The following is a 10,965-nucleotide window of genomic DNA, read 5'->3' as shown; positions in this document are numbered from 1 at the left end:
AATGTTCTAAAGACATTCAAACGTTTGCCACTTGGCTTGATCGACGGAAGTTTATGCACTTTATGATGGCTCTTCAAGATGATTTTGAATCTACTCGAGCTTCTCTTCTTCACCATCAGCCACTTCCAACATTGGATGTTGCAGTTGCTGAACTCATCTCTGAAGAAACTCGACATTCCACTATGCAGATGTAATCTTCTGACATAGTTATGGCCACCGCTTCTCATGATGCTTCTCAGTTTTCTGCTGGACGTTCTTCCTCTTAATCCACCTCCAAGCCTGGTTGTTACAAGTGGTGTAAACGAACTGGTCATACCATCGATGAATGCCGCAAGTTCCAGTATTCTAAGTAGAAAATAGCTTCCCAACAGACAGTTGCGATTGCTTCATCTGATCCTCCTGTACTTGAGACTCCACCTCAGTCCACTTCTTTTACTGCAGCTGACATGAAGGACTTAATTCACCAGGTTTTGTCTCAATCCTCAATTACCATGTCCGTCACCCTAGGTAAATCCCAGTAGTTTATAGACTCTGCCTGTTGTAATCACATGATATCTGATTCCACCATCTTCTCCCATAAAACAATTATCTCTCTCAATCCTGTCATATATACTGCTAATGGTTACCATATGTCTATTAGTCAAGTAGGGTCTATTTTTACCTCTAATTTATCTGTTGGTGATACTTACCTTGTTCCTAAGTTATCTTTAAACTTTCTTTCCGTTGGACAACTATGTGAGTTAGGTTTTGAACTGAAATTCTCTAACAAGGGTGTTGATGTACATGATTCATAGACGGGTCAACTACTTGGGACAGGCCATAAAGTTGGACGTCTTTTCGAGCTCTCAGATCTGCAGCTTCCTTCTTCAACAACCACTTCTATGGCTACGGTCACCGTCATTTCCAGTTTATAGCATGCCCGATTGGGTCATGCCTCGCTTCCATGTGTCCAGTTCTTGGCCTCTTAGGGTCATCTAGGATCAGTTAATTTTCAGTCATTTGATTGTGTTTCATGTCATCTTGGAAAACAGACACATTTGTCCTTTAATAAAGGTGAATCTTTTTCTTCTGCACCTTTTGACTTAGTCCATTCTGATATTTGGGGTCCCGCCCCGATTCCGACTGAGGGGGGATCTCAGTATTTTATTATCTTTGTAGATGATTATAGTCGTTATACTTGGATTTATCTTTTACGACATCGGTCTAAACTCACAAATGTTTACCATAATTTTCACAAAATGGTACATACTCAATTTTCTTGTACGATTAAAACTTTTCGTTCAGATAATACTATGGAATACAAAAATAAATCTTTCCTTACCCTTTTACAATAAAATGGAACAATTTCTCATCGTTATTGTCCATACACTTCTCAACAGAATGGTCGAGCAGAACGTAAACATCTTCATATTCTAGATACGGTAAGAGCACTTCTCATCTCTGTTTCTCTTTCAAAACGCTTTTGGGGTGAAGCTGCTCTCACTGCTGTCTATACTATCAATCGTGTTCCCTCACTTACCATCCACAATAAAACTCTTTTTGAGCTTCTCCATGGTACAGTCCCTAATTATTCCTTGCTTTGAGTTTTTGGTTGTGTTTGTTTTGTCACTCTTCCTACACATGAATGCACTAAACTAGAACCACGATCTAGACTCTGTTGCCTTCTTGGTTATGGTCTCACTCATAAAGGTTATTGTTGCTATGATCCCATAGCCAAACGTCTTCGTATTTCTCGTCATGAGGAGTTTTGGGAGCATAAGATGTTTACGAGTCTTTCTCCTTTTCCACAGTCCTTTTCCAGTTATGCTCCTATTTTTACTGATCCATTTATTGCTTTCGTACCTCACCCCTCTGCAGAGATGCTAAGATTCTCAGACGTTCATTCTACGGCTGCTCCTAATCCAACTAAAACGTCTGCTGATCCTTCTGCTACATCAACTGCCTCTGAGTCTGTCTAGGTACCTACACTTCGTCACTCCACTAGAGTAAGAGTCCCTCCTTCTCATCTTCAAGACCATCATTGTTTTTATGCCCCTGCCACTCTTCACGAACCACATACTTATCGTGAGGCTAATACTTCCTCTTTGGAAAAAAGCTATGTTTGATGAACTAGATGCTCTTACCAAAACTCATACTTGGGACTTGGTGGATTTGCCTTCTGGAAAGTTTGTAGTTGGTTGTAAGTGGGTTTACAACATGAAGACTCGGGCAGATGGATTAGTTGAACGATACAAAGCTTGCCTTGTTGCGAAGGGTTTCTCTCAGGAGTATGGTATTGACTATGAGGAGACTTTTGCTCCTGTAGCTCGGCTTACCTCTTTTAGATCTTTGCTTGCAGTAGCTGCTGTGCGTCATTGAGAACTTTTTCATATAGATGTCAAAAATGCCTTCTTGAATGGCGATCTTGTTGAGGAAGTCTATATGCATCCTCCACCTGGCTATGATCATCCTCCTCACAAAGTCTGTCGTCTTCGTCGTACTCTTTATGGTCTTAAACAGGCCCCTTGAGCCTGGTTTGCCAAATTTAGTTTTGTTGTTGCTCAACAAGGCTTTGTCCCTAGTGCATATGACCCTGCACTGTTTCTGCGGACTACTGGTGCTGGTACTATTCTTATCCTTCTTTATGTTGATGACATGATCATTACAGGGAATGATCTATCCGGTATTCGAGATCTTCAACACTTTCTGAGTCAGAATGTTGAGATGAATGACTTAAGGCAGCTTAACTACTTCCTTGGTCTTGAGGTGACTTTCGGTTCAGATGGTTATTATCTATCTCATGCTAAGTATGCTTCTGACTTGCTTTCCAAAGCAGGTTTGACTGACAGCAAAATGTGCACTTCTCCTCTTGAATATAATGTTAAGCTTCTCGCTACTGACAGTGAATCTCTTCCAGATGCTATTCTGTATAGGCAATTGGTTGGTAGTCTCATCTACCTCACAGTTACTCGCCCAGACATTTCCTACGCTATTCACTTGATTAGCCAGTTTATGAGTGCACCACGCTCTACTCACTATACTGTCGTTCTTCGTATCTTGCGCTATGTCAAGGGGACTTTGTTTTATGGTCTTCACTTTTCATCGCACCCATCTCTAGAACTCCGCTCTTATTCTGATGCTGACTGGGCCGGTGATCCTATCGATCGTCGTTCTACTACGGGTTATTGTTTCTTACTTGGTACTTCTCTTATTTCTTGGCGCAGCAAGAAACAGACTGTTGTTGCCCGATCCAGTACTGAGGCTGAGTACTATGCACTTACTGATACTACAACTGAACTTTTGTGGCTACGATGGCTTTTGACAGACATGGGTGTTTCTCAGTCGACTAGTTTTCCTCTTTATTGTGATAATCGGAGTGCCATTCAGATTGTTCACAATGATGTTTTTCATGAGCGGACCAAGCATATCGAGATTAACTATCACTTCATTCGGCACCACCTTCAGCAGGGTACACTATATCTTCGATCAATCTCCTCCGAGGATCAACTTCCGATATTTTCATGAAGTCTCATCCTCCTGGTTGACTTTGTGATCTTGTTTCCAAACTCAAGTTGACTTCATCATCTCGAGTTTGAGGAGGGATGTTAAAATATTGTGTGATCTTGTTACCATACTTTGTGTGATCTTATTATATTAGATTGTAAATCTCCAGCTATGTAATATTCTCTCTAGCTATGTAATATCCTATATTTAGCACCTAGGATCTTTCTTACAACTATGCATATTTACTATCAATAGGTTGTAATCATGCTATAAAGAGGGTGTTCTTCCTCCAATACAATACACATTGAAATACAGAATTTCTACGATAATCTCTCTCTTTCTTTTTATTTCTTCAAAAATTAACATTTAGATTAGGTTTGGACATCCTTAAAGCTTTAACATATATAAAGATTTTGAGTGGTTGACATTATATTTTGATTGCTACTTGCTTATATAACGAAATCTATAAAGATTACTTTAAAATAATCCTCAACAACGAGGAAATCTGGATGACAATAAGTTAGGAATCTACAAATATGCCTAAATAGGGTAGGAAGCCTGCAATTTAGAAAATGTTAGGAATACACAGAGTAAAAACCTTAAGATGATGTTAAAGCATGCAGGCCTAGGAGTAGAGTTGGTTTGGCTTTGCAACAAGTAAACATTCTCAGAAGTTGCACCACTTTTTTGGGTCTATATTCATCCAAGTGGGATTCATATGATGAACGGATTGGATGGCTAATAACCAATACACTGGCCCCTGAAAGGTTTTTGCAGTAGTGTCCTCATCTCTACTGTTTCTGTGTTATGGCTCTTAGTTTTGTATCCTTCTTATTATGGGATCAGGTCCTAACATATAGGGCCTGTTTGGCTGGGTGAATCCCACGGGATCAGGAGGGATGGGATGGATTTTAGGGTAATGATGGTGGTGTCAGTGGATTGGTTTAAGATCCATGGGATTGCTATATCTCGGGACAAGTTCACTGGGTCTGTTTGGCATGCCGGGCATATCCCGGGATTTTACCATCCAATCCATCCAACCAAGGGATGAGATCAATTTTAGGGTAACAATGGTGATGTCAATGGATTGTTTTAAGATCCACGGGATTGCTTATATCTCGGGACAAGTTCGCCGGGTCTGTTTGGCTTGTCTTGCATATCCCGGGATATCGCGATCCCATCCCTCCTAATACCATGGGATCGGTCCGACCAAACAGGCCCATAGTGTACAAAGTTATGGACAGAATGGATGTCACCCACACATTATGGTGGGCCCACATAGCTCAAGTGTTGCACGCTCCTTCTGCAACAAGTGTTTTAGGGATTCTAGTCATGTACGCGAATCGATTTAGCTTGGTTAACTTGCTCGACTCGACTCGAAAAAGCTTGATTCAACTTGGTTCGAAACTGAGTTCGAGCCGAGTTGAGCTGATATTTGGAGATCGAAAAAATTTTGACCTGAGTTTGAGCTTGTTCGAGCTCGAATTGATTCGGATCGAACTTGGATCGAATCAGTTAGGTGACTCGGTTGTTTTGATATTGACGTTGCTCACCAAGTGTTTGATGAAATGACTCAACCAAGTGTTGTTTCGGGTGCATACATTCTCTACGGGATCAGTTGATGGCGATGAATATATGTATACGAAACAAATCACTACAAAAAAAAACTTTACATGATAAAACTACCCTCGTATCTTAATTTTGATGCTGCCTACCAAGTGTTTGATGAAATACCTGTAAACTACTGTTGTTGTTTTGCATACTGTGAGAAATTGAAAGTGCATTTCATGTATTTGAGAAAATGTCGCACAGGCTCGAACTCGGTTCGAACTGGCCCGAGCTGATGACTGAACTGAGCTAAGCTGGCTAGTCAGGCTTGAGGACTAAGCTAAGTCGAGTTCAAGCTGGGGTCAGCTACTAGCTGAGCCAAGTCGAGCTGTGCCAAGCTTGACTCGGTTCAACTCATGTATAGCTTTAATTCTAGTACCACTTTAATTAGAAAGAGAACGGATGACTTTCTAACGGGAAAAAAGATTTCTGTTGGAACTGGATTCAGTGAGGCAAATAAGCAAGAGTTGGTTGAGCCATCGACTCAAGGGCTCTCATTAATCTAGCCCATATGTGATGCTGAAGCATGCATATCTGACAAAGGCTCGTGGCTCAATCAAATCTCAGAGCCTCATGAAGCTCATGTTTCTCTGGCCTCACTGAATTTCTTTTCCATTTGCACAACTGGGCCCATGTTACACCAACGCAAGCCATTGATATATGATCTGGTCCCATAGCAAAGGGACTGTGTGCCGAAAATTACACAAATTAGAAGATCCCATTCATCCAATATAGAGCACCGTCTGCACACATATTCAAGGGTTAGGATTCTTTCCTTCTTGTAGAATCTTGGCTGAGAGATTCTAATTTGTGATAGGTGGGTCCCACATTTAGCACATTGAATATAGGTTGTTGGTGATTTCATTTCTAACCATCTATTTCCCTCTTACAATTGCGGCCAAACCTGATGAGTGGATTGGCGTGATTTATGGGCAAAGCAATGTTAACGTTTCCTCTCCACTTCCATCATTCCCGCCAAACTCGCACGTGTTTTTCATATTCGCACGTGTGCTAATATTCTCCTCTTCACTCCCTTCTTGCACCAACCACTCTACCATTTCCCTTTTCGGTGCATGGCCATCATCTAAAGTGGGGCCCATCGTACCAACGGTATGCATCACCACACGTGCGGGTCCATTTGTACAAGTTGAAATTGAGTAGCTCGGAGTGGCACACGTATACGTGTTGATGCGTGTGCAACGCGCAGAAATTGAGTAAATCTAATACACACGTGTCACGTGATTACGCGTATCATGCAGGAGAAATCTTTCCATAATTAAAAGACGTGTAAATCTCCCGTCCAACCGGTTGGACCACAAGTTACCGTCCATCTGGAGGATAATTTCGAACTTTGATATTCGTGAGAAATCCAATCCGTCCAATAGATCAGCCTAAGCATGATGATTTATTTCTACAAAAATGAGACCCATCCACTTATTGAAATCACCACACATCTATTTTTTCATTTATCAACGTATATACATTTTTAATATGGTGTGGCCCACCTGATGAGTATATTGAGCTGATTTTTCCACCAGATGATCCTCATGGTGGGCCAACATATTGGAAGGGCTGGATGCTTCATTCACTTAATAGGTTTATTCATTGGGCATTGGACTCAAGACCTTCTCAAAGACTAGGCCGGAGGCCACCTAGCCAGGCAGCTCACATGCACTGGTCCCTCCCAGCCACATCCAACCGCCCATCTTCAAACCCACCAACTCATCAACGAATAACAACCGTCGCATGTGTCCCAATTCCAACTCATTATGCCCACCTTCCAATACCATTCTAGCGGGCAAGTGGGCCCCACATTTGCCGCTCATGTGACCGACCGCGAAACCCCTCCTTACCTGTCCGTGTTCCCTCCTTGTCCCTCTTTTACTCCCTCCACTATAAAAACTAGCCGTTGGGGCTTCAAATTCAAAAAAGAAAGAGAAAAGCAGAACATTTCAAAAAAAAAAAGGGAAAAAAAAAAATCAATCCAGATTCCAACAATGGCTAGTGTAGTTCTTGGACGTGAAATCACAGAGCTGAGATTGGGTCTTCCCGGAGATGACAGCCCGGTGGCGAAGAAGAGGGTATTTTTTGAAATTAGCAGCGATGCTGATGACGAGAACAGCACGAGCGATGACGGGAACAAGAATCCGAAGAATCAGGTTGTTGGGTGGCCGCCGGTCTGCTCTTATAGGCAGAAGATGAGTCTGCCGGAGAAGAAGAACGACTCTGAAATTAAGAAAATTTACGTGAAGGTCAGCTTGGATGGGGCGCCTTTCCTGCGCAAGATTGATTTGAATGGTTACAATGGGTATTCTGATCTTTCGATTGCGATCGAGAAGCTGTTTGGGTGTTTCGGAATCGGTGAGTTATCTCGATTTTCTTTCTAAAATGTGGTAGGAAAATGGTAATTGGATTAAATCTCTGAAATGTGGAATATTTAATGTGGAAAAGGTTGTAGTTTAAGAACATGGCGTATGTTAGCAAGGGAAATATTAATGGGTTTGTGATGGAATTAAAAAAAAAGAAGAGATTTCTAGATTTGTCTTGCGTGTGTTACAAAATTTGGAAATTTAGTTTTGGTCGTTTAAGGGAAAAAAACGGAGTGTTGTAATTTATTGAAAATTTACTTTTATTTTTATTTTTTTCCCATTTATAGTTTTTTATATATTTTTATTTTTTGTAAAAAAAAAAATCAATTTTCTGTAATATCTTTGAATAAATAACAAAAGAGTTGTATTTCTTAAAAAAACAAAAACATTTGCGAGAATGATTTGAGAAAAACATTAATCTCTGGCCGAGAGTTGATACACAGGCACTCATTTAAGAATATTTTTACGCGTGTAGTTGCATTGCCAAAATATATGTATAGGTTTAGATGTATCATGAAACAAAACTTTCGCTGATTATCTGAAAATCAGATTAGTGGACATTTTTTGGACGGTAAAAATTAAAAGAAAAGAAAAATCAATGGTCTTATTTCAAGAGATTTCAACGAACAATCACACACTGCATGCATGGGCACTCAAACTCATGACCTCAGAGCTAAAATGTGGAGATTTGAGTGATAAGTTCTTGAAGATTAGAATCGTGGCACACGTGTTAACATTGCATACTTGTGCTAGATCTGGTCCAATTATTATGTATACCCACAGTTTACATACCCTGTTTTATAAATCTTGCTTGATTTACACACCAGATGGGCCATACAAATTGAGTACAATGAACGGTTATAAATAAAATGGCAATAACCATTTTCTGGCCACCTGATGATTGGATCAGCACACATTTTTGAGAAAGGAAATCTTTACATAGAGGCCCACTTGGTACACGGCTGGATTACCACACGTGTGACGCATTTCACCTCTTCATTTTCGGGATCATGCCCTAAAGTGGTTGGATGCCTTCCTACCCAAAAATATCGGTCGCGGCTTCGGTGGATCCGCGAATTCACCGAGGTGGGTGGATTCCCTGTCCGTGGGGCCCACTTGATGTATGTACTTTGTATCTATGCCCTCCATCCGTTTTGAAAATTCATTTTAGGGCATGATCCAAAAATGAATTAGATCCAAATCTCAACTGGACCATAATAATTGACGATTATAAACCTGGATCAATAGGTTGGATGGCAAATAAAAATTCTGGTGGCACCCATAAAGCTTTTAATGGTGGAGATTCAATTAGGACTGTTTCATTTTTGGGATAATGGCCTAAAAGGAGCTGTCAAAATGGATGGACGGTGTAGATGTAAGGAAAATACATCATTGTGGGCCCCACAGTTAGGGATCCATCCACCCAAACCTTGCCCAAAAATATCTTTGGTTGTACAATTCCGATCCATTGATTTGTGGCCAAAAAAAATGACGGTCTAGAATAGGAAGGCAGCAACAGTCCACATTCAATTGAGAAAAGGCTCTTATGGATGTATTTGTGGAATCCAAACCGTCAATCTGGTGCGCCTGATGTTCTCTGAACAGATTAAGATTCATCCTGATCCAAATCTCAGGTGCGACTCACCACAGGATAAATGTAGAAAAACAATAATCCTAAAACCTATATCCTCACGTGGTGTGGCCCACCTGAATTTTGGGATGTCCTGATTTTGGTTGTGTCCCTTCCTCCGAGTGGGGCTGACCTGATGAACGGTTGGATACCATATACCCTGCACGGTGGGTCCCATAATCCATCCAGAAAATTTCTGTGGTGGGTGTCCCATTGTTCTTTTGTAGTCCACCCGAGTTAATCTAGGCCTAACATGGGTGGTTGCCTAGCTATAATGTAGTGGTTTGATGGTGGGCCCCACATAAGCAAAGGGATGTGATTATTCCTCTATTTATTTATTTATTTATTTATTTTTGCTTCTTTACAGGTTCCTTTGGTATAAAGGACAGTGAGAACTCCGAATATATTCCTATCTACGAAGACAAAGATGGAGATTGGATGCTGGTTGGAGATGTTCCTTGGGAGTGAGTATTCAATGCATAACCTCTCTTTCATCTACTCTGTTATGTTATGGGGGGTGGGCCCCACCAATCAGATCATGATTTGATGGTCGATAATAAGATGGTCCACACTAGATATTATTCTGCCTGGTGGGCCCACACCTGCTTTACAATTGCTAGGTGCTGTGGTCTTGATCATGTATGTAGCCGACCGTGTGTTCCATGCCTCCCACATGTATCAATTAGGCATAGACTAGAAAGAGTACTTCAGTCATCCATCAGGTGGGTCCCACATAAAATGTATAATTTTGACCTGGTCATCATGAGCCACATGTGAACGACGTGTAACAACAGTTTATTTTTGACCGTCCAACTTCTCATACATGTGTGTGGACCACCTGATGACAAGACCCACTTGGTTTCCAGGCTACAACACAGACATGCAGTGGGGGCCAGATGAATGATATGGATCTCACACATGCTTAAATGATCTCACTCCAAGTAACTTACATATCTTGTGTTAATGGATGCAGGATGTTCATAGAGTCGTGCAAACGGTTAAGGATAATGAAAGGCTCAGATGCAAAGGGCTTTGGATTGCAAACGAAAACTCCCCCACACATCTCGAAGGCCCACCAATCAGAAAATCATGCGGCGAGCAAGAAATATGAATCACGTGGACATGAATCACGTGAATCGTTGCATTTTCTATGACGGTTGCTTAAGCTAATTCTAATAGAGGATTAGTAGATGTTAAATCTACCACTTCAACTAAATTACCGACAAGCTGGATTGCTCACACATCAGAGTCCGAAACGGATTTGGAGTTGGTTTGGCTCTAGAACATACACACAAGAAGTGATTTTCATAGACATAATAGGACTTTTATTTCAAGATTACTTGTTTTATTTGTGTTTTCAACTAATGGTAAATAAGAAAAGTGAGGAAAGTATGGAAGAGAATAAAAGAGAAGAGAAATTGGAAACTGATTAAGGAATCTTTGAATGTTTTTATTTTGTGGTTTTCTTGGTTTGGGTGTGATATATTATTTTCGGTATTGTAATTATTTTTGGGATAATTGTAAAATTTCTTCTTCTTTTGCATTGCATAATGAGACTATAGTTTTTTTGTTGCCAGATTCCAGCCAACGGGTATGATTGATGTAGAATTACGCCCTCTGATGGACCTGCAAGAATTAGAGAAGTGAACCCTCCGATGCCTAAGTCAAACATTGTAGATGATCGGAACAGTATAGATTAGGATTTAGATGTCACATGTCTCTCTCCCTTCCGATTTAGAGTGGCCCTATATATAGGGTCCTGGATGAGGTTACGTACCACCGTCTCTTAATGTGCTACGCTTGGGAGTCTCATTCTGATGAAATTTTTATTTCAAATTTTCTAAAGTGATATTCTGCCGAGCCCAAATATGTTGG

General features: G+C 40.8%; 1 protein-coding gene and 1 pseudogene across 1 annotated transcript; both read left to right on the top strand.

The window, feature by feature from the left end:
- Positions 1 to 2,097: 2,097 nt before the first annotated feature.
- Positions 2,098 to 3,504, top strand: LOC131224172 (uncharacterized mitochondrial protein AtMg00810-like; annotated as a pseudogene).
- Positions 3,505 to 7,057: 3,553 nt separating this feature from the next.
- Positions 7,058 to 10,641, top strand: LOC131223328 (auxin-induced protein IAA6-like). Its single transcript, XM_058218687.1, has 3 exons — positions 7,058 to 7,452; positions 9,458 to 9,554; positions 10,064 to 10,641. Exons 1-3 carry the CDS (start codon positions 7,089 to 7,091, stop codon positions 10,242 to 10,244), a joined length of 642 nt encoding a protein of 213 aa, XP_058074670.1. The 5' UTR covers positions 7,058 to 7,088; the 3' UTR covers positions 10,245 to 10,641.
- The last annotated feature ends 324 nt before the right edge of the window (positions 10,642 to 10,965 follow it).

Source organism: Magnolia sinica, chromosome 13 (genome assembly GCF_029962835.1).
Source record: "Magnolia sinica isolate HGM2019 chromosome 13, MsV1, whole genome shotgun sequence".
Taxonomy (NCBI): Eukaryota; Viridiplantae; Streptophyta; class Magnoliopsida; order Magnoliales; family Magnoliaceae; genus Magnolia; species Magnolia sinica.
Note: the sequence above shows the minus strand (reverse complement) of the source record. Positions and strands in the feature narration are given on the sequence as shown.